This window comes from Mustela nigripes, chromosome 14, assembly GCF_022355385.1.
Source record: "Mustela nigripes isolate SB6536 chromosome 14, MUSNIG.SB6536, whole genome shotgun sequence".
NCBI classification, from domain to species: domain Eukaryota; kingdom Metazoa; phylum Chordata; class Mammalia; order Carnivora; family Mustelidae; genus Mustela; species Mustela nigripes.
Genome location: NC_081570.1, coordinates 106,100,463 through 106,121,812, shown reverse-complemented (window position 1 = coordinate 106,121,812; position 21,350 = coordinate 106,100,463). Strand labels below are relative to the sequence as shown.

Here is a 21,350-nt window from a genome sequence, read left to right as displayed (position 1 = left end):
TGCCTCCAAGGAGGAGCGAGGTGTGGAAGGGAGGTAACCTTACCTTCAAACAGGTTTTGCCACCTCCCTTCTTTTCCCTTCCCAAGCAGCAGGTTTGCCCAAAAGAAAACCCTGCCTATGTGGGGGCGGGTTTTAGGGAAGAGAGGACATTTTCTAAAGTGTCTTGTCTTAGGGGAGTTGAGGAAGGCAATTTGTTTTCTCTTCCAGACTCCTTATAACTTGTGGAAGCTGCTCTTTTAAAAAGAAAGAAAGAAAGAAAGAAAGAAAGAAAGAAAAGGGGGGGAAGGCAATGGTAAAAAATTTTTGGTTTTAAGACTATGCTTATAAAGCATAAACAAGATTGGGAACACCATTATTAAGAGCGCTCTGGAAGAAGAAATGAATGAAAGACGGAGGATACGGAGAGATGGAAAGGCTGCTGCTCTCCATTCCCCAAAAAAGTTAATGAAGGGAGACACTCCATATGGCAGGAAGAAGGGAGATGAATCTTGAGGAGGCTGAAACCATTATCGGAGGTAAAAAGAGACAATAAGACCCCAAACAGGAAAAAAAATGTATTTAATACTTTAACAAAATGCAAAATAAAGTACCCAAGTTACAAAACATAAATTCCTTTGGTTCAGTAATCACACCACTATATTTACCTTCCAATGGCTACAGACATCATCCCCTCAAAGTGAAATCACACCATCCCCCTCATACTGAAGACATCATGCCAAAACTATCTCACATACCCCACTGTCCAGTGGAACCACAGGCGACTTACAAGAAGCTGGGCTGTGGGGCAGGACGAAGATGGGACCAGTTGGTCTGAAGGGAAAAGGGAGACTCTACACATGCAGAACAAGTCGGTGGGGGGAGTTCTCTGCTGGGTCACGATGGGATGAATTATACCCCTGTACATGCTACGTGAGGCGGAGTCCCTTGATACAATCACACAGAAATATAGACAATTTGGCCACCCCGAGCATTCCCAGGGAGGAGAGAAATGAACAAATACAGAGAAGCCAGGAGAGAGGTGATGGCAACAAGAGGCAGATCACAGAATACCAGAGAATATCCAGTTCAGATCCTTAGTTTTACAGATGGGGGCAGATGAGGCCTAGAGAAATGAAGTGTCTCACCAAGAGACACACAGTTCACGGCAGTCGGTATGAGAACTCCATACTACCTTTCAATATGAGCAAAAACAGAACGGGATGGACAAGAAATTGCCAGGCCTCCAAGGCACAGCCCAGAGCGGGGCTCTCACTGCAGTTCTTCTGCCTTTTGGGAAGAGTGCCTATGGGGTCTTAAGGCTTTCCTGGATGTCTCCTGAACTCTCAAGCACCAGGGGTCTTCTGGGTCTTTCTTGGGTCCCCGTGGCTCTGGGACCGAGGGATCCAGAGAAACTGAGAGCCAGGCCAGCTGACCGGGACAGAAGATGATGGTCTCTCAATTGCTCCCCACCGATCTTAGAAAAGTCATTATCAGCTCAGAATACAAAAGTAGCCATCTCGGCCTCGGCTATCATACCTAACTGGGGACAGAAAGAGGTCATGGAGATGGATTCTGTTGAAGGCTGAAAACTGGAAGAGGAGTTTGCAAAGCACACTCCTATTTTCTAGCTAGCTGAAAGTAGGTATTCAATCGATAGCTGAATGAATAAGAGCATAAATGAATACACGGAGACAATGAATGATTCCATGAGAGATACTGGTTCTGTCACAGAGCCTTACAGAGGGGGCGCCTTCTTGAGCTGCTTGCTGGAACTGTGTGGGTATCACACTGTACCCTCGGCAAAGGAAATACAGGAGAGTCAACGCAGGTTTGAAGAATTCAATTAAATAATATGATTTGTCTGATTGGTAGAGATCTGGGGGAAAAGCAGGAAGCTATCCCTAAAGCAGCTGTTTTCTTTCACTTCTTTCTTCTCCCCAGTTCATGAACACAGTACACCAGATCCCGGAGCCACAAAGACAGAACCACCGACACATCTCAAAACATGCATTTGAAGTGGTTCAAGAAACCTCTCTCCATCCTGTGCCCTCCCAGCAATCACTTCGTAGACAGGGAGGCTGTGGTTGACTGTGACTGCGAGATCTGACTGCACTTCTCAAAGATGGCCTCGGCGGAGAGTTTGGGTAACCCCTGATCCAGCGGGCACTCATCCACCAGGCTGTTCATGGGCGTCGGGGGTAGTGGGGGCTCCTCCTCATCTTGACTCAGTCCGGGAAACAGGGAGTTACCCGCCCTGTCCAGTTCCTTGTCGGCCTGCTCCTGGCACACACCCTCTGTATCCGGCTGCCCGGAAGGGATCCGCATGGACTCAAAATATGCTGACAGGGCCTCCTGGAGCAGAGGGAGAAGTTTCTTCCGAGAGATCTGGGTGTTGCCCTGAAGATAGGCTTGGAGGTGCGGGTGGGCGCTGGGGGCAGGGGTCAGCTTCAGGGATGGAGAATGGGAGCGTTCCAGAACTCCGCAGATCTACAGAGGAGACAGGGCGGGTAGATGGTGCATAAGGTGGGGAAGTAAACAGCTGTGGTTTCCAAGTTAGAGACTTCTTTGACAGAAAAGCATTCTTTTTTTTTAAATTAAATCACCCAGTGTTCAGTATTATTGCTTTGAAAAAAGGCCCTTTAGCTAATAATATTTGGAAACAAGACACATTTGAAATCATATATTTCATTTAATTAATAAGTAAACCCAAGCCTGAAAAGATTAAGTATCTTGAGCAAAATCATGTAGATGATGGGAAAGTCTGAATTGCAACCCAGGACCCCAAGCTCCTGACATAGTGTTGTTTCAAGTGCTTAAAAACTGGATGGATCTTGATCCTTAGCTACAATGGGACAAATATCTAGATTGAGGTCAGGGGCAAGACAGAGGCATAAAGAATGAATAGATCAAAGATCAAAGTGGGGGCAGAAGGTACGCCAGGCACCGTGTGGGGTCTGACCACTTACAGTTATCATCTCATAGAATCGTCACAACTACCTTGTAAGATTGGTATTACCCTCATTTACAGGTAGGGAAACAGAGGCTTAGATGGATTAAGTCACTTGCCTAAGGTCATAGTTTGAATGAAGTAGAGCTAACACTTGAACCCAGAACTACCACCGAAGCCAGTGTTCTAAACCACTCTTTTATATAATTTCTACCATGGGAGGAAGAAGAAAAGGTAGGGTGAGAAGAGGGGTACACTGGGGGAGACTTCAGCTATCTGCACAGCTTCAGAGAACAGCAAAGGGGGGGTGTGATGGTGAGAAGGCAAGGACATTTCAGAAGGTGGGGAAGGCCCTTCCCATGGCCCTTTCCTTCATGACATGATTAGTAAGAGCCACCATTCGCTGAGTGCTTACTCTGAGCTGAGCAATGCGCTTGCCATGCGACCTTATGTTTAATGATGACATCAGACTAATCAGTGGATGATACTAGCTATGTACAGACTCAGAAGTCAACTGACTTGCTTGAGCCCAAGGAGCAGGTAAGTGGCAAATCTGGGACAGAAAACATGTCTAGCCTTTTAAAACTATAGTTTTGGGGGCACCTGGGTGGCTCAGTCAGTTAAGCATCTGTCTTCAGCTCAGGTGATGATCCTGGGACCCTGGGATCAGCCCGGAATTGAGCTCTCTCTCAGCAGGCGGTCTGGTTCTCCCTCTCCCTCTGCCTGCCACTCCCCCTGCTTGTGTGTACTCGCTCGCGCTCTCTCTCTCTCACATAAATAAATAAAACTGTAGTTCTTCCCACAATGCCAAACTACCTTCCACTGAATGAAATTACATTTGCTTCCAGAAATGACTGAGCCATTCAGGAGTCTCTATAACATGGCTTTTTAATCTGATTTCAAGTTCCTTCTAGACAGGAACTGTGTCTCTAAGTCTCTTTGGAATCTTTCTTTCTCAACAATAGTAAGATTAAGGCTATTCACATTTAGAGAGAATGGGAATAAGCAAGGAGGGAGGATTCTGGAAAAAGGTCAAGGGACTCCTATGTAAATATAAGAATCAAGGGGCACCTGGTTGGCTCAGATGGTTAAGCATCTGCCTTCGGGTAAGGTCATGATCTCCACGTCCTGGGATCCAGCCCCATGTTGAACCCCATGTCCGGCTCCCAGCTCAGCAGGGAGTCTGCTTCTCCCTCGCCCTCTGCCTCACCCACTGTTTGTGTTCTCTTTCTCAAATGAGTAACTAAAATCTTAAAAAAAAAAAAATATATATATATATATATATATATATAAAAAAAAACAAGAGGTTTTTTTTTTTTTTTTTTTTTTTTTTAAAGATTTATTAGAGAGAGAGAGAGAGCAAGTGAGCGCGTGAGTGCACATGCATGTAGAGGGGGGCAGGAGGGAGAATCTCAAGCAGACCCCCCACTGAGTGCTGACCAACCCACCCACCCCACCCCCCCCCACCAACCCATGAGAGGCTCCATCCTACAACCCATGAGATCATGACCTGAGTGGAAATCAATAGTCATACACACACTCAACAGACCTGGCCACCGAGGCGCTTCCCAAGGACAGGTTTTTATAGCACACGGTGGTGCTTACAAGCAGAGCTCTCTATACAGACCTCAGGCTGGAGAAGAGACAGACTCACCGTCATTCGGAGTGCTGCATGGGGACAGAAAATAGCCAGCTGCCGCACTGGCTCATTATGAGTGTTGAAAAAGATAGTCATGGTGACCAAGACATCACAGCTGTGAGCCTGGCAGAAAGCGTGGAGATCTGCAATGAGGCCAGACCTCTGCAGAAAGGCCTGAAAGAGAACAAACAGGGCAGCGATAAGGGCTACAGCAGGACCCTCCTTGTCATCAGCAACGAATTATGCTCACAAAGGGTTTCTTCCCATGTTAACCTAGGGCTTATACTCCTTAAGAAAGGCGTCTCATATTTACTCTGTGTTATCTATGTGCTGGGAAGCAATAGGTAGGACAGGGAGAATATAGGTTTTAGGTTCAGATAGAGTTGGTTTGAAACTCAGTTCTATGACCTATTAGCTATATGCTCAAGGAGTTTCTTTAAGCACCTCGGCCTTGAGTTTCTTCATTTGTAAAATGAGGATTAAACCGTTATTAAAAGTGATTGTTTTATTTATTTTTTTAAAAAGTGATTGTTTTCAGCGTAACAGTATTCATTATTTTTTCACCACACCCAGTGCTCTATGCAATCCGTGCCCTCCTAGCCAAGAGAAACCTAAGGAGATATGTTGATTAAATCTAATATGGTATCCTGGATGGGATCTCGGAACAGCAAAAGGATACTAGGCAATGTTGATAATTTTACCACTTAAAATTTTTCACATTTAAATATATTCATTTGGAACAAGACGGGATCGGGAGGGAGACAAACCATAAGAGACTCTTAATCTCACAAAATAAACTGAGGGTTGCCAAGGGGAGGGGGGTTGGGAGAAGGGGGTGGGGTTATGGACATGGGGGAAGGTATGTGCTATGGTGAGTGCTGTGAAGTGTGTAAACCTGGAGATTCATAGACCTGTACCCTTGGGGCTAATAATACATTATATGTTAATAAAAAATAAAAAATTATATAAATATTAAAAAAAAGTGATTGTTTTAAAACTTAAAGCACTATCACGTGTGGAACATGGCTAGCATGTACAAGATTCTCCTGCTCTTGCCATCAAACAAGCAAGGCCTTTGTCTCAGAGGTATTTTTATTCTAAGACAGAACAATGGGGCATACAAATAACAACAGACCGGCCAGCTGTGTCCTTGACTCTTCCTTCTTTGCCAATCTCAACTCTTTCGCAAAGTCTCAGGTAGTATTTTCTCTACTGGATACTACCATCAGCTATTTCAGACCGGGCTTTGCTGATACATTTTTTTTTTTAAGATTTTACTTATTTATTTGACACAGAGAGATCATAAGTAGGCAGAGAGGCCAGGCAGAGAGAGAGGGGGAAGCAGGATCCATGCTAAGCTGAGAGCCGAATGTGGGGCTTGATCCCAGGACCCTGAGATCATGACCTGAGCCAAAGGCAGAGGCTTAATCCACTGAGCCACCCAGGCGCCCCTGCTGACACATTTTTTTTTTTTTTAAAGATTTTATTTATTTGACAGACCGAGATCACAAGTAGGTAGAGAGGCAGGCAGACAGAGAGAGAGAGGGAAGCAGGCTCTCCGCTGAGCAGAGAGCCCGATGCGGGACTCGATCCCAAGACCCGAGATCATGACCTGAGCCGAAGGCAGCGGCTCAACCCACTGAGCCACCCAGGTGCCCTGCTGACACATTTCTAATGTGTTGATTTGTGTTGATTTGTACTGTGTCAATTTATTTAGCAAGCCTTTTCTGTTCTTTTTTTTTTTTTTTTAAAGATTTCATTTATTTATTTGTCAGAGAGAGTGAGCACAGGCAGACAGAATGGCAGGCAGAGGCAGAGGCAGAGGCAGAGGGAGAAGCAGGCTCCCTGACAAGCAAGGAGCCCGATGTGGGACTCGATCCCATGACGCCGGGACCATGACCTGAGCCGAAGGCAGCTGCTTAACCAACTGAGCCCCCCAGGCGTCCCAAGCCTTTTCTGTTCTTATGTTTCTCAAATGAGGCAGCAAGGGAAGAGACCTGGCTTTCTTGTCTTATTGAATTTATTTAGTATTTTTACATAGTTTTTAGTAGAAAGCTGTATAGATGATGAAGGAATGTGTTCAGATCAGGTTGTCAAATGATTTAAATCAATATGACATAGAACCAGCAATAAAATACCATTATCGGGCGCCTGGGTGGCTCAGTGGGTTAAGCCACTGCCTTCAGCTCAGGTCATGATCTCAGGGTCCTGGGATCGAGTCCCACGTCGGGCTCTCTGCTCAGCAGGGAGCCTGCTCCCCTCCCTCCCTCTCTCTCTCTGCCAGCCTCTCTACCTACCTGTGATCTCTCTCTGTCAAATAAATAAATAAAATCTTTAATAAATAAATAAATAAATAAATAAAATAAAATACCATTATCAAAGTTATATTCAGTCACCCATTCAACAAAATTTACTGAGCACCCACTGTTGCCAGGTACTGTCAAAGGTGCTAGAGATACAGCAGAAACAAAAGAGATAGGGTCCCACCTCTGGTGGAGCTGATAAACTACCAGGAATATAAGTAATAAACAAGGAAACCACAAAATTGGTTATTTCAGTCCATTAAGTGCTATGAACAATATTCAAAAATTAAGAGATTTTTGAGCACAGAGGATATTATGTCAGTAATAGCAGTCAGGAAAAACTTCTTAAAAGAGGGGACATCTGAATTAAGATCTGAGTGATAAGAAAGAGCCAGCTCTGCAAAGGGAAAAGCCAGTGCAAAGGCCCTGAGATGGGAATGAGCTTAACGGTTCCAGGGCACAGAAAGAAAATTAGTGTGGCTGCAGCACTGTGAGTGCAGGAGTGGGGCTGGAAGGAGATGAGGACAGAGAGAGAGATGAAGGCCAGAACAAGGAGGGCCCTGTAAACCATACCAGGGCCTTTAGATTCTATTCGGAATGCAAAGAGGGATGCCGAGGTGGCTCAGTCGTTAAGCGTCTGCCTTCAGCTCAGGTCATGATCCCAGAGTCCTGGGATTGAGTCCCACATCGGGCTCCCTGCTCAGCAGGAAGCCTGCTTCTCCCTCTCTCTCTGCCTGCTGCTCCCCAACTGTGTGTGCTCTTTCTCTCTCTCTCTCATAAATAAATAAATAAATAAATAATCTTAAAAAAAAAAAAAAAGAATGCAATGAAAAGGCAGCAGAGGGAGAGGGCTGATTTGACTGACTTACATCTTTTTTATTTTGTGGTTTTTTTTTTTTTGGACTTACATCTTATAGAGATCACTCTGGCTGCTGTGGGGAACATGGTTTGCAGGGTGCAAAAGCAGAAAAACCAGTATGCAGCCTATCACGATGGTGTAGTGAGGGGTCATGGACTGTTGGAGTGACAGCAGACATGACAAAAGGTACACAGGTACGAGATACATTACGGAGGGAGCCAGGAGTGAGGAGCAACGTTGCACATATAACTGAGGGCTGTCTCTCCCCACCCACACTTCCACCTTGCTCTTACCTCCAAATCCATATATATTGCACTAATGGCCACCTTGGTGCCTTGTTGGAAGATGGTCTTCTGGTCCTTTCTCAGCATCTGCTCAGTGGTCAGTCCTAGACAATGGATGTGAGACCAGGGGTCAAATAAGAGAGCCCAGGGTCCCCTGACCAGGAAGGTGAGTACACCAAGATGGGTCAAGGATGAGGAAAAACACAGCCCCTTTTTGGAGGCAATAGGGAGATAACCAAGAATGTAAATTACATAATAAAAAATTATTTTAAATAACTAAGTCACAATAGTTGCTGTTTCCCCTTTCTTCACAGTTTTAACTTTCTACAAGTACATGTGGTACTTTTTTTTTTTTTTATGTCAACAGGTGGTATCTGGGCAAAAAAAGTTTTTTGTTCTCCTCCTTTGTCCTATGTATATTCACCCTTAATGTTTCTTCTACTTCCCTAAACAATCATCTAGATCTCATTCAGATAATTTAGTATTCTTTCAGCAGATTTTACTTATATACCTATATTCCCTGATTAGACTAGAAACCTGACAATCTTTTTTTAAATTTTTTTAAAAAAGATTTTATTTATTTAACAGACAGAGATCACAAGTAGGCAGAGAGGCAGGCAGAGAGAGAGGGGGAAGCAGGCTCCCCACTGAGCAGAGAGCCCGATGTGGGGCTCTATCCCAGGACCTTGGGATCATGACCTGAGCTGAATGCAGAGGTTTTAACCCACTAAGCCACCCAGGAGCCCCAAAACCTGACGATCTTATATATTCCTCCTATTCCTACCCAATAGCCAGCATAGAACAATCTAGTAAATGATTAGTAAGTTCATGATCAGACTCACATACTACCTTGGTTCTCTCTGCCATAAAGCTTAAATCATTATGCATACTCTGGAATTGTTTCAATGGTGTTCAAGAGTACAATGAACAATCAGGGTGCCTGGGTGGCTCAGTTGGTTAAGCAGCAGTCTCTGGATTCTGGCTTGGGTCATGATCTCAGGGTCATGAGATTGAGCCCATGTTGGGCTCTGTGCTGAGCATGGAGCCTGCTCAGGATTTTCTCTCTCCCTCTGTGCCGCTCCCTGCCAACTCTGCATGCTCTCTGTCTCTCTAAAAAAAAAGTACAATGGGGGTGCCTGGGTAGCTCAGTGGGTTAAAGCCTCTGCCTTTGGCTCAGGTCATGATCCCAGGGTCCTGGGACAGTGGCCCGCATCTGGCTCTCTGCTCAGCAGGGCACCTGCTTCCCTTCCTCTCTCTCTGCCTACTTGTGATATCTGTCAAATAAATAAATAAAATCTTTAAAAAAGTACAATGAACAAGTCTTGCCCATCTGTTTTCTCACGTGGAAGGGAGAGAAGTCAGTTTACTGTTTCACACCTGATACATCAAACTTTGCCTTTTGTAGAGAGTCAAAGATGTCATTTCTCTTGGGCAGATCTGGGAAGAGGGCCTCCAGTTTCTCCACATATTTGCTGTCTTTTGGGGTTCCCTTTCCAACTTTCACGTCCATGTTGACACAGTCCAGGATGATTGTTCCTGTAGAGACAAGACAGAACTCAAATCCTATGGCCTTCCATTCATGACCTCTAGAACACACATAACCCTCGAACCAGATGGACATAATACAGAGAAGACCATGTGGCAAACTCACTGAAAATGAAACAAGAAACTGGGACTATGTCTTGAGTAAGACTTCCCAAATCCAAACTAAAATGTAAGTAGGAAAACGGTGAAAAGGCAGAAAGGGTGCCCGAGCATCCCAATAATTGGAGATCTTGAAACCAAGTCAGAGAGAGATGACCTCCCTTCTGTAGGCCAAATTCCATTAAAGAAACTTAGAAGTTGGGATAGAGTCTCACATCAGGCTCCCTGCTCAATGGAGAGTCTCCTTCTCCCTCTCCCCTTGCTTGTGCTCTCTCTGACAAATAAAATCTTTTAAAAGGGGGCACCTGGGTGGCTCAGTGGGTTAAAGCCTCTGCCTTCAGCTCAAGTCATGATCCCAGGGTCCTGGGATTGAGCCCCGCATTGGGCTCTTTGCTCAGCAGAGATTAAATAAATAAATAAATAAATAAAATCTTTAAAAAGAAAGAAGGAATGAATGAATGAGGATCCAGACTTAAAAAAAAAAAAAAAAAAGGCCTTTCTACTCTCCTAAACCAAAAGCCACCCTCACCATGCAGAAGGGCTGCAGTTTGCCCATCCAAAATCTCTGGTGCCCCCTGCAGGATTCTCTCAGTCACCAGGGTAGCGCAGGACCCCACCAGCTCAACGCAAACGTGGCAGGGAGGGCAGTGTTTCTGCTCGATGGGCCGATGGTCTAGCACCTCTACCACTGCCTCCTCTAGGGCTGCATCACTTCTGTGGGGGGGAAAGAGAAAGAAAGATAGGTAGGGGCACTCCAGCCGGTTCTAACCAAATCTCCACCTCACCCATGAAGGAAAATGCACATCTTGGGCAAACCACAGGGAACTTTGGGCACTTCCACCTCTGCCTCACTGTTCTCAATTCTTTTCTTTCATGCTGTAACTGAAGTCATCTTTAAATAGTGTGTAAGTGAATTTGGTGAAGTATCAGCCACAAGTATCTTATCCATGTATCTGATGCCCTTCGCAGTTTTCTTTCTGACTGACACCCTTGACATCAAATCTCTCATTTAAATCTCTTCTGTCATCTCAATCCACTCAATACCCAAATTCCATACAGTTCACCAGATTCTATGGCTTCTATCCCCATCCCCCCACCATGGCTCTGCTACTGCCTTATTCTAGACCCTCAATATCTCTCACCCAAATCATTCCAATAGTTTTCCTAACCAAAGACCTACTCCCAATCTTGGACTCCCGCCCCCCCCCCGCCCCCCCAGCTCTTGGCCACAAAGCAGCTGAATGATCATTTGAAAAATGCAGATTTGATTCTGTTAGGATCTGGAATAAATATAACTCACAATAGTCCCCCACTACCCTAACACCAAGTCTAGTCTCCTTGGCAGGGCCTGCAGGGTCTCCACTATCTGGTCCCCACTGACCTCACTAGTCTCACCTCTTCATCTATCCTACTTCTCTGTCACATTTTATGCTCCAGTCAGGCAAAACAAATTCCAGTTCTCCCATTCACTATGCTATTTCATGCCTGCCTGGCTTTGCTCATATTAATTCCTTTCTCCGCCTGGATTGCTCTTCCTAACTACTTTGCCTCCCCACTCCAGGAGCAAACACTCAAGAATGAGATCAAGGGTCAACTCTCTTAGGAAACCTTTCCTCACACCCTCCACTCCCCTTGAGTACATTTAACTACCCCATCCTTCATGCACCTCTTGTCCTCTATAGTGTCGGTTATCACACACCTCTAATACCCATCACAATACAACTGAGATATTGCCTTATGTAGGAAATAATTAAAAAATTAAAAATTAAAAATAGAGTTGCAAGCATTATTCAAAGGCTTCTACTACAATAAATCTGCCACAAAATAATGATACCAAAGGCACATTTAAATGATTTGAGTTCTCCTTCAGTTTGACCTCTCCATGTTTCTATTTCTTTTTGTTTACTTACATAACTGAAGAACTAACAGTATTTCCTGTTGATTTTCTGTATCTGATATGACCTAGCAATCACAAGTAGCCTGCGAGATCCCCAAGAGAAGAAATTCTTTCTTCCTCTCTTTATATCTTACTCATCAGAACTCGACATGGCACATGATAAATATCGGCTTAACTTCCTTCTACTTACTTGGGTAAGACATGATGGTCAACAAGGACAAGGGTAAGTCGGCCAGCTTGGTGCAAGGCATGGAGGTCAATCTCATCCCGGAAAATCAAGAGGGACTCTGGAATGTTAATCTTCTGAAGGAAGAAGACATTGTCACCACGTAGAGGTAGCTCAGCACGATTTATATTTAAGACTGGCACAAAGACTTCCTCAGCCTCTGTCGTCTGGATAAGGAAAGTGAAAAGAACACGTTTGGGGATAAACAGGAAAAATGTTTGGGGGTAAATGGGAAAAATATCAAGATTATTGGGACTAAAGGAGATGTGATCTTGGGTAAGTTACTGCCTTTTTCAAAGCCACAATTACCCAGTTGATAAAAATAAAAGGACAACTCTTGCCCTCTCTCCTTCTTAGCATAACATGAAGGTCAACAAGAAAACTCATGGAAAAGACCTAGTTCTAGATGTTGCAGAGAAGGGATTACCAGTCTTCAAGAGCTGACCTGGGCATGACATCACTGGTACCCAGAAGAATTCAATAATCAACTGCTGAATATTGCTTTATGATTTATAAATTCTTCAAAATACTTCTATTCATTTGATCCTCCCAGCAACATTGCAAAATAGTATCATTTCAGTTTCTTTTTTTTTTTTTTTTTAAAGATTTTATTTATTTATTTGACAGAGGGAGATCACAAGTAGGCAGAGAGGCAGGCAGAGAGAGAGAGGAGGAAGCAGGCTCCCCACTGAGCAGAGAGCCTGATGCGGGACTCGATCCCAGGACCCTGAGATCATGACCTGAGCCGAAGGCAGCAGCTTAACCCACTGAGCCACCCAGGCGCCCATCATTTCAGTTTCTACAGATGGTAACCTGAGACTCCACAAAGTTAAGGAATTTAACTGACCCAAGACTAAATAGTGTTAAGTCGCAGAGTTGGGTCTTGCACCCAGACCTTTTCATTCTAAGGGACTCTGTCACTAAGGACTCACCTTTGCCAGGTAAAAAGCCAGGGCAAGAGCTGACACCATGGAATCCAAATCACAGGCTTCATTTCCCAGCACAACGTGTAGCGGCCGGGACTCCTGGTGAGGAAAGAGAATGGGACACTAGAAGCATCTCTATTTCCATTTACCTTACATGAGAGCAGGGCTTCACACACCTCTTTTTTTTTTCTTAATTAATTTATTTATTTGACCGACAGAGATCACAAGTAGGCAAAGGCAGGCAGAGAGAGAGAAGGGGAAGCAGGCTCCCGGCTGAACACAGAGCCTGATGTAGGGCTCGATCCCAGGACCCTGGGATCATGACCTGAACCCACTGAGCCACCCAGGCGCCCCACACACCTCTTCTCACTGATCCTCACAGAGGAAGTAGACCAGATAATCTTACAGGTCCTCATTTCATGGATGAGGATATTGACTAGCTGAGAGGACAGCCAAGTTCAGCTAAGTTTAAGCATTCCACCTGCACCCCGTAAGTAGAAGAGTGACCTTTCTTCTACTACACCGTCTCCTTGTCAACTTAAAAAAAGAACAGCAATAAATAATTCTCTAACTTCTTATGCTTCTTTGGGCACTGGAGAACTCAAAGGTAGAGCAGTTGAGGTAGCTGACGGATTCAAGCCATTATCAACCCAATTTGTTTTTTGTTCCCCAACCCCCGCCATTTTCAAAATATGGAAAAGCATCCTTATAGTTCTGAATCCTAAGAGGTGAAGAGCTCTTGAAAATAAAGGTAAAAATAAAATCTACTCCAGTCATCTAGCCCATGAAAACTCCCCCAAACCAGAGAAGCCACACTGATAACCAGATTCAACCAACACTCTCACTACCCAGGACCCAGACACTTTTCCCCAGCAGGTTCAGATTAAAATAAGAACACCTGGGGCACCTGGGTGGCTCAGTGGGTTAAAGCCTCTACCTTCGGCTCAGGTCTATGATCTCAGGGTCCTGGGAGAGAGGCTCGCAGTCAGGCTCTCTGCTCAATGGGGAGCCTGCTTCCCTTCCTCTCTCTCTGCCTGCCTCTCTGCCTACTTGCTATCTCTGTCTGTCGAATGATTAAATAAAATCTCAAAAACAAACAAAACAGAACAAGAACACTTGCTACTGCTGGAACTTTTATTTATTTATTTTTAAAAGATTTCTTTATTTGACAGACAGAGATCAACAAGTAGTATTTATTTATTTTTTAAAGGGCATTTATTTATTTATTTATTTGTTTATTTTAAGATTTTATTTATCCACTTGACAGAGAAAGAGATCACTAGTAGGCAGAGAGGCAAGCAGAGAGTCAGGAGGAAGCAGGCTCCCTGTTGAGCAGAGAGCCCCATGTGGGGCTCAATCCCAGGACCCTGAGATCATGACCTGAGCTGAAGGCAGAGGCCTAAGGTAGATACTTTTAAGAATTATTATTTCAGGGGGCGGCTGGGTGGCTCAGTCATTAAGCGTCTGCCTTCAGCTCAGGTTATGATCCCAGGATACTGGGATCAAGCTCCACATCAGGCTCCCCTCTTCAGCGGGAAGTCTGCTTCTCCCTCTCGCACTCCCCTGCTGTGCTCCTGCTCTTGCTCTTTCTCTCTCTATCAAATAAATAAATGAAATCTTAAAAAAAAAAAATCTCTTTAGGGGCACCTGGGTGGGTGGGTTAAGCCTGGGTCAGTGGGTTAAGCCTCTGCCTTTGGCTCAGGTCGTGATATCTGGTTCCTGGGATTGAGCCCCACATGGGGCTCTCTGCTCAGCAGGGAGCCTGCTTCCCCCTATCTCTCTGCCTGCCTCTCTGCCTACTTGTGATCTCTTTCTCTGTGTCAAAAATAAATAAATAAATAAATAAATACATACATACATACATACATACATACATACATACATACATATATATATATGAATTATTATTTCAGGGATGCCTGGGTGGTTCAGTCGGTTGGCCGTCTACCTTCGGCTCAGGTCTTGATCTCAGGGATTGAGACCCACATTGGGCTCCCTGCTCAGTGATGAGTCTGCCTCTCCCTCTGCCTGTTGCTTCCTCTGCTTGTGCTCAACTCTCTCTGACAAAGAAATAAATACAAATCTTTTTTAAAAAAAGGAATTATTATTTCATTCCAGGAATGAGCGTTCTGCCAGATACAATGAGAACATAAAGTCCATGGCTCAGCTTAGGGCACAAGAATTCTCTCTTACTTTTGAACTTCTATTTCAGCTGCCCTCTGACAAAAGAAGGGGTAAAAGACAAAATGAGACATACCAGTTATAGCAGAGTCTCCTAATTTTAGTACTATTGGCATTTTGGACTGGATCATCCTTTGCTGTGGGTGGGGGCTGTCCTGTGCAAGCGAGGGTGTTTGGCAGCATCCTGATTCTACCCACTAGATGCCAGGAGCAATCTCAGGCATGACAATAAAAAATGTCTTCATATTTGCCAAATATTCCGGGGGTGGAGGGGGAGGGCAGGCAAAAATCACTACCAGCTAAACACTACTGGGTTACAGACAGGTGAAAAACCAAACACTCTGCTTCAATCAGGAAAGATTTGCTAGAAGCAAGAGTTTCAAAAAGTAGGAAAGGGGTTCAGGGGAGCAAAACAGCAATGAATGGTTATCAAGTAATGTGCTATAGGAGGAAAGGGAATCTAAGCGAACCTAGAATCATTTTGCCTATTTGGCTGTTACCCACTCCTTTCCCTTCCCCAGAAAGCTACAGCCAGAAAGGGATAATTTTACAAGACCTCTGGTGACATAAATTGCCCTAACTAGTGACTAGATAGGTTTTTTTTTTTAAGCTTTAATTATTTAAGTAATTTATATACCCAACATGGTGCTCAAACTCACAACCCAGAGATCAAGAGTCAGAGGCACTTCCAACTCAGCCAGCCACGCACCCCAAGTTTTTTTGTTTTAAGCTACCTTTTGCGCATCTCTGACTCCCAACACCCCAGAGAAGTACAAAACGCAGAGGTTACCTGTTGAGGTTTTGCTGAAAGGACCTCTGGGGAAAGTGTGTCCTTTGGTTCTTCCCTGCACCCATTTCTCCAAGGCACCTCATAAGTGGTAGCCCACACTCACTCATACTGAACAGGAGGGGAGAGCAGAGGTTCTTCCCCAACATTAAACTCTTTTCCTATATAATATGAGAATTCAGTCCTATGGTAACTCTTCTAACTCACAAGTCCGCCTCCTGGTACAAGAGAAAGCAGCCCCCCCTCCCATTTCTTGGATATCAAGAACTGCCCAGATGTCTATGGAGCCAAGGGACAACAAAGCGGTCGAGGTGAGTGGCTGCAGAGATAAGGAGCTCACTGAAGTGGTAAGACGGGCACCATGGTCCCTAGAAAGGGAACCGTATTATAGACACACGTGGTCATACGGTTCTGACTCTGGAGAAGAAAGGGATGTGGAACGGCGGGAAGGCCGAGCAAGCGGGACAGACCTAGTGCTAGACCACCAAGGAACTTTCCAAAACTCACTCCCATTAGGGCTGGTTCAGCTGAATCAGGACAAGTCAGATGAGCAGCACAGAGAGAAGGCTAAGCAGAAAAGCAGAAAGAAGGGACCACATACAACCAACTCTGAGGAGAAAGGAAATCCATGGGAAGGTGAACAACTAACCCCTTGCTCAGGCAAGCCAAGAGAGCAGCCAAAAGGAATGAATACAAGAGGAATCCTCTGGCACTTTTGCCACATCTTGGAAGAGGACTGAGCAGGTGACTGTGGTGGCCTTCCTTTCGCCATCAGGGTCCACCATCACCCCAGTCTGTCCAGTCTATGCATCACCCACAAGACATGCTGTGCATATCCCCAGCTCTGCCCTTCAAGCTCTTTGTTCTTCTGTCAGAAAGCAGCAGAACTGTCATTTGAAGAGATCACAGACTAGGGTTGAATCCTGGCTCTGCTGCTGCTGCTTCTAAAGATTTCACGTATTTATTTGACAGAGAGAGAGAGAGAAAACACAAGCAGGGGGGAGTGGCAAAGGGGGAGGGAGAAGCAGACTCCCCATTGAGCAGGGAGCCCAATTCAGGGCTCGATCCCGGAACACTGGGATCATGACCTGTGCAGACACCCAAATGACAGAGCCACCCAGGTCCACACTGCTCCCCCCACGTCCAGCTCTGCTTCTTACTTGCTGTGGGATTTGGGCCTCTCTAAGCTTCATTTTTTTGTTTTATTTTTAAATTTATTATTCTTTTTATTTTTTTTAAAGATTTTTTTAAATTTATTTGACAAAGAGAGAGAGATATCACAAGTAGGCAGAGAGGCAGGTGGGGGTGGGGGTGGGGGGAAGCAGGCTCCGCGCTGAGCAGAGAGCCGGTGGCAGGGCTTGATCCCAGGACCCTGAGATCATGACCTGAGCCGAAGGCAGAGGCTTAACCCACTGAGCCACCCAGGCACCCCATCATTTTTGGTTTTAAAAATGGTCGTACTGTAACCAATTTCATGAAGTTGTTCTGAGGATTAAATGTGATAACCGAGAAGTGCCTACTCTGTGGTTGGCAAGATGAACTGGCTTCCATCTTCTTTCTCTACCTGTCCCTCCTGGTTCATGCATGCCACCTAAAGCCCCTGACTCTGTGTTGCCTTCCATGACCACCCACACCATAGCAATCCTCTTCCTCCAGACCTCCAGCTGCCAGCACTTGTGGCTCTCATATGGAACTCGCTATCTTTTCGTGGGCATGTGTCTTAATCTTTAAACATAGTTTATGACTCTGGTGACTGAACACTCTGCTGTTCAAAGAGGGACACTCTGAGAATGAAAAGGGGTGCAATTATCCGTTATGCGTGAACAAACTGAAACTCTCCTGCCCTGTGTAAAAGTCAAGCACCCAGGGTCCCTGGGTGGCTCAGTGGGTTAAGCCGCTGCCTTCAGCTCAGGTCATGATCTCAGGGTCCTGGGATCGAGTCCGGCATCGGGCTCTCTGCTCAGCAGGGAGCCTGCTTCCCTCTCTCTCTGCCTGCCTCTCTGTCTACTTGTGATCTCTGTCTGTCAAATAAACAAATAAAGTCTTAAAAAAAAAAAAGTCAAGCACCCACATTTCCCGAAAAGTTTAACATAGCTTAACGGAAACACTCAAACTTATAAAAGAGTCTCAGTCTCAATTGTGTCTTTCTTTACACAAGAAACAACAGTACAGCCTCTGGGGACTGGATGAGGAGAAGTAAAAAAGATCTTGTTCTTTTTAATTTCGGATCTTCTTTGTATTTAAGTTTTTTCACTGTGTGTATTTACCATTTCTACAATTAAAAGCTAGCTAAATCGTTGGCCATCGCCTGTATGTCTTGCCACCAGTTCCTCTGCTAACAGTCCTAGAGTTCGATTTTCTTATTTCTCCCAGCCCTAGCTAGGCTGTGTGAAAAGATCTCCAAGATACAACTTCACCTTCACAAATTTGGAAAAAAGAAATATCTAGATTTTGTTCCTTAGGAGATGAATTCGGCAAAAAAAAAAAAAAAAAAAAAAAAAAAAAAGAGGGGGGGGTCAGGATACCACCAATACTGGAAAAACCCAGTATTTTTCAGCTTCAGACTGCTGTAGGAGATATGCTATTATCCTGGAGGGACTCAAAAGCGTAGATCCTGCAGGATGGATGCATGCAATGAAAGGCTATTTGGTGAGGTTTTGGGTCCAAGGGCTCTTTACCAAATAGTGGAAAGGACACCCATCATTTGGGTTACTGCTGGGACGGGGGGGGATTCCACTGCTTAGCACTCAGAAGACTGCCACAAAGATTCTACACTGGACCTTCAATGACCTCCCTACAGTGGAAATCACAGGTAATGAAACAAATTGGCTCCAAATTGCTCTATGCTGGGGTGCCTGGGTGGCTCAGTCGTTAAACCCCCACCTTCGGCTCAGGTCATGATCCATCCCCGCATCTGGCTCTCCCTCTCCCACTCCTCCTGCTTGTATTCCCTCTCTCACTGTCACTCTATGTCAAATAAATTTTAAAAAACCTTTAAAAACAAAACAAATTGCCCTATGCATTAAATCAATGTTTCCCAAAACTGCATCTCATAAGGAAAAATTCGGTGCAACTGGTAATATTAAAATGGTCCTTTGCCCACCCAGGCGCCCCTAGGATTTGTTAAAGACCAGAATTTATCCACCAGGGGAATTTGCAGGGTTTAAGACACTTCAAAAGGGAGCACCTGGGGGCGCCTGGGTGGCTCAGTGGGTTAAGCCTCTACCTTCGGCTCAGGTCATGATCCCAGGGGCCTGGGATCCAGTCCCGCATGGGGCTCTCTGCTCAGCAGGGAGCCTGCTTCTCCTCATCTCTCTCTCTCTCTCTGTCTGTCTCTCTGCCTATTTGTGATCTCTCTCTGTGTGTCAAAAAAAATAAATAAAATCTTAAAAAAAAAAAAAAAAAAAGGAGCACCTGGGTGGCTCAGTTGTTAAAACCTCTGCCTCTCGCTCAGGTCATGATCTCAGGGTCCTGAGATGGAGTCCTGCATCGGGCTCTCTGCTCAGTGGGGAGTCTGCTTCCCCCTCTCTGCCCGCCTCTCTGCCTACTTGTGATCTCTCTCTGTGTGTCAAATAAATAAATAAAATCTTAAAAAAAAAAAAAAGCCACTTCAAAAGGAAAGCATAGTCAACCATTTGTCTAGGTCTCCACATGGGCAGTGTCACTTGAAGTAGAGGGCCAGGTGACCTCCTAGAACCTCGCTCTGGTCAGCTTTTTTGCTGCTAACTGTAAAGAGCCTAATGTTGCCTAATCAGTCCGCATGGCTGGGAGATTCCAACTAGCTTAGAGTACCAAAAATAAGCCAAAATAAGTACCCAAAATAAGTCAAGCTTATAGTTTTGATTCCAAACACACTTCGCGCTTATCCCTTCCAGGCAGGGGATTCTTACATAATTTAAGTGTGTTAAGGCCGAGGACGAAAACTGGAGGCAAAGGAATGCAAGTTTGGGGTCAACAATAAGTATGCCTGCAATACTGAGCACGTTTAGCTTAAAAATAGATTTAAAGTAAAACATGATTTTCTAATCTAGAAGGAGTTCGGCCCGCCGGACGAAAACAGCTCTTCTGAGGTAGTAAGGCCGTGGGCAAAGGTTCTCTCGCACCCCCGGGTCTCACCTGGAGGCCAATGGGCCAAAGAGGGCGGGTAAGCGGTGAACTGAAAGAGGGGCGGGGAGAAAAGGATAAATAAACTAGCGCGGCACGACAGGCGGTGGCACGGCCCTCCACCTTTTGACGGAACTGACCAGGCGACCACGAGCAGAGGCTCAGACACAGGTCCCAGATCCACGATTCCTCCTCCCAGCTCTAGGGGAGACCCCAAAGGCAGAAGCCAAAAACCGGGATACTGAGCAGCATTCCCCTCAGCTAGGTTCTCTTGCCTCACTACCCCGGCCCCAAGCCTGATCTGATCCCAAGCCCCCACCCCACAATGCCGTGTTCCCTCCCTACACACCATCGGGGCTCCCCAGATTCCGTATTTTCTTTCTAGACCTCATGCTTCATTCCTTACGATCACAGACTGGGATTCGTTACCTGCAGAGCGGCTCGACAACCCTGCAGGTAGTCCTCCATGGTGAAGTCCCGGGTGTGCCACCGCCCCTGGCCGTGGAGAGGTTACCAGGCGAATGCGCCCCGCCCGGGGACTCAGGGGCTAGGGGCGAAAGTCAGGAGGCGGGACTCGAACCCGTCACACAGCTATTCTGCCCCAACCCCCCCGGAGGAAGTGCGTAATCCGGCACTCCTGGAGTGCGACGTCGCCCCGCCCGCATTGGCGGAGGCGGAGCTCTGCGCCCAAAGACTCACGGGACGCCCTTCCCAGACGCGCGAAGCGGGGCTTGGCGCAGGGCGTCCTGGGAAACGTAGTCCAGGAGTTCCGAAAAGGCCCCAAGAGTGGAGGGAAGGAGAATTTTTTGAGATTACTCATTTGACAGAGAAATATATGTCACAGTAACCTGTGTTTGTGGCATCTGAACTTTCACTCTCGAGTTAGGTTAAGTATAGCATCTTTCCATATAGTACATCGAGCATCTGGTTGGCATCTTAAATTACAAAAGGCAGAAACAGTTCTTAGTCTTCCTTTCTCGAATTCTCTCTTTTACCATTTGCCCCCAATTTTTTGCTGACCATGTTATAAAAACATTAGAATAATCTTTGACTCCTCTTCTTTACCTAATACTTACGGTCTCTGGCCAATTATTGCTGCTACTTCCTTTACAACTCAGTAGCCTGTTTGTCTATAGCCCCGGCAAATCTCTTTTCCTTTTCCCCGGACCATTGTAACCTGGGTTTTTTTGCTCAAACTGCCCTTTCAGCCTTCAGAGTTGCTTGAAGTTTCATCCTGCCGCAGCCCTGTAAGTCAAGTTAGGAGGGCCCTTCAGAATGTAGAGCGGGGTTCCAACCTCCCTTAACTGCCAGCTTCCAGCCCCATAGTAGTGCACAGTAGTGAAAAGAAGTGTGCTGTCATCATTAAATGCCCCCTCTCTTATTGATCCATCCCTTTATTTCTTACTGCCAGCTTTTCTGGCTCCCCTCTCTCCTGCCCCAAGAACTGGAAGGAGGTGACAGATGGGAAGCAGGCCTGTGCTGGTGGGAACAAGGACCAGAGCACAAGGGTTTGGGATCTCCTGCTTATTCAGCTAGTTCTCTCCCTGCTGCCTCTCTTCCCAGAGCCTGAGGAG

The 21,350-nt window shown here is 45.6% G+C and overlaps 1 protein-coding gene across 4 annotated transcripts; it reads right to left on the bottom strand.

The window, feature by feature from the left end:
* Positions 1–539: 539 nt before the first annotated feature.
* On the bottom strand, positions 540–20,417 carry PRUNE1 (prune exopolyphosphatase 1). 4 transcript variants are annotated; one of them, XM_059376082.1, is made up of 9 exons: positions 20,206–20,417; positions 14,591–14,764; positions 12,711–12,803; positions 11,743–11,945; positions 10,185–10,369; positions 9,389–9,547; positions 8,021–8,115; positions 4,581–4,739; positions 540–2,466 (listed from the first exon to the last, which is right to left on the bottom strand). In XM_059376082.1, exons 3-9 carry the CDS (start codon positions 12,747–12,749, stop codon positions 2,038–2,040), a joined length of 1,269 nt encoding a protein of 422 aa, XP_059232065.1. In that variant the 5' UTR covers positions 12,750–12,803; positions 14,591–14,764; positions 20,206–20,417; the 3' UTR covers positions 540–2,037. The 4 variants fall into 4 exon arrangements, with proteins under 4 accessions (XP_059232065.1, XP_059232064.1, XP_059232066.1 ...); XM_059376081.1 differs by lacking the exon at positions 14,591–14,764 and having other exon boundaries at positions 20,206–20,416; XM_059376083.1 differs by lacking the exons at positions 12,711–12,803; positions 14,591–14,764.
* Positions 20,418–21,350: the final 933 nt, after the last annotated feature.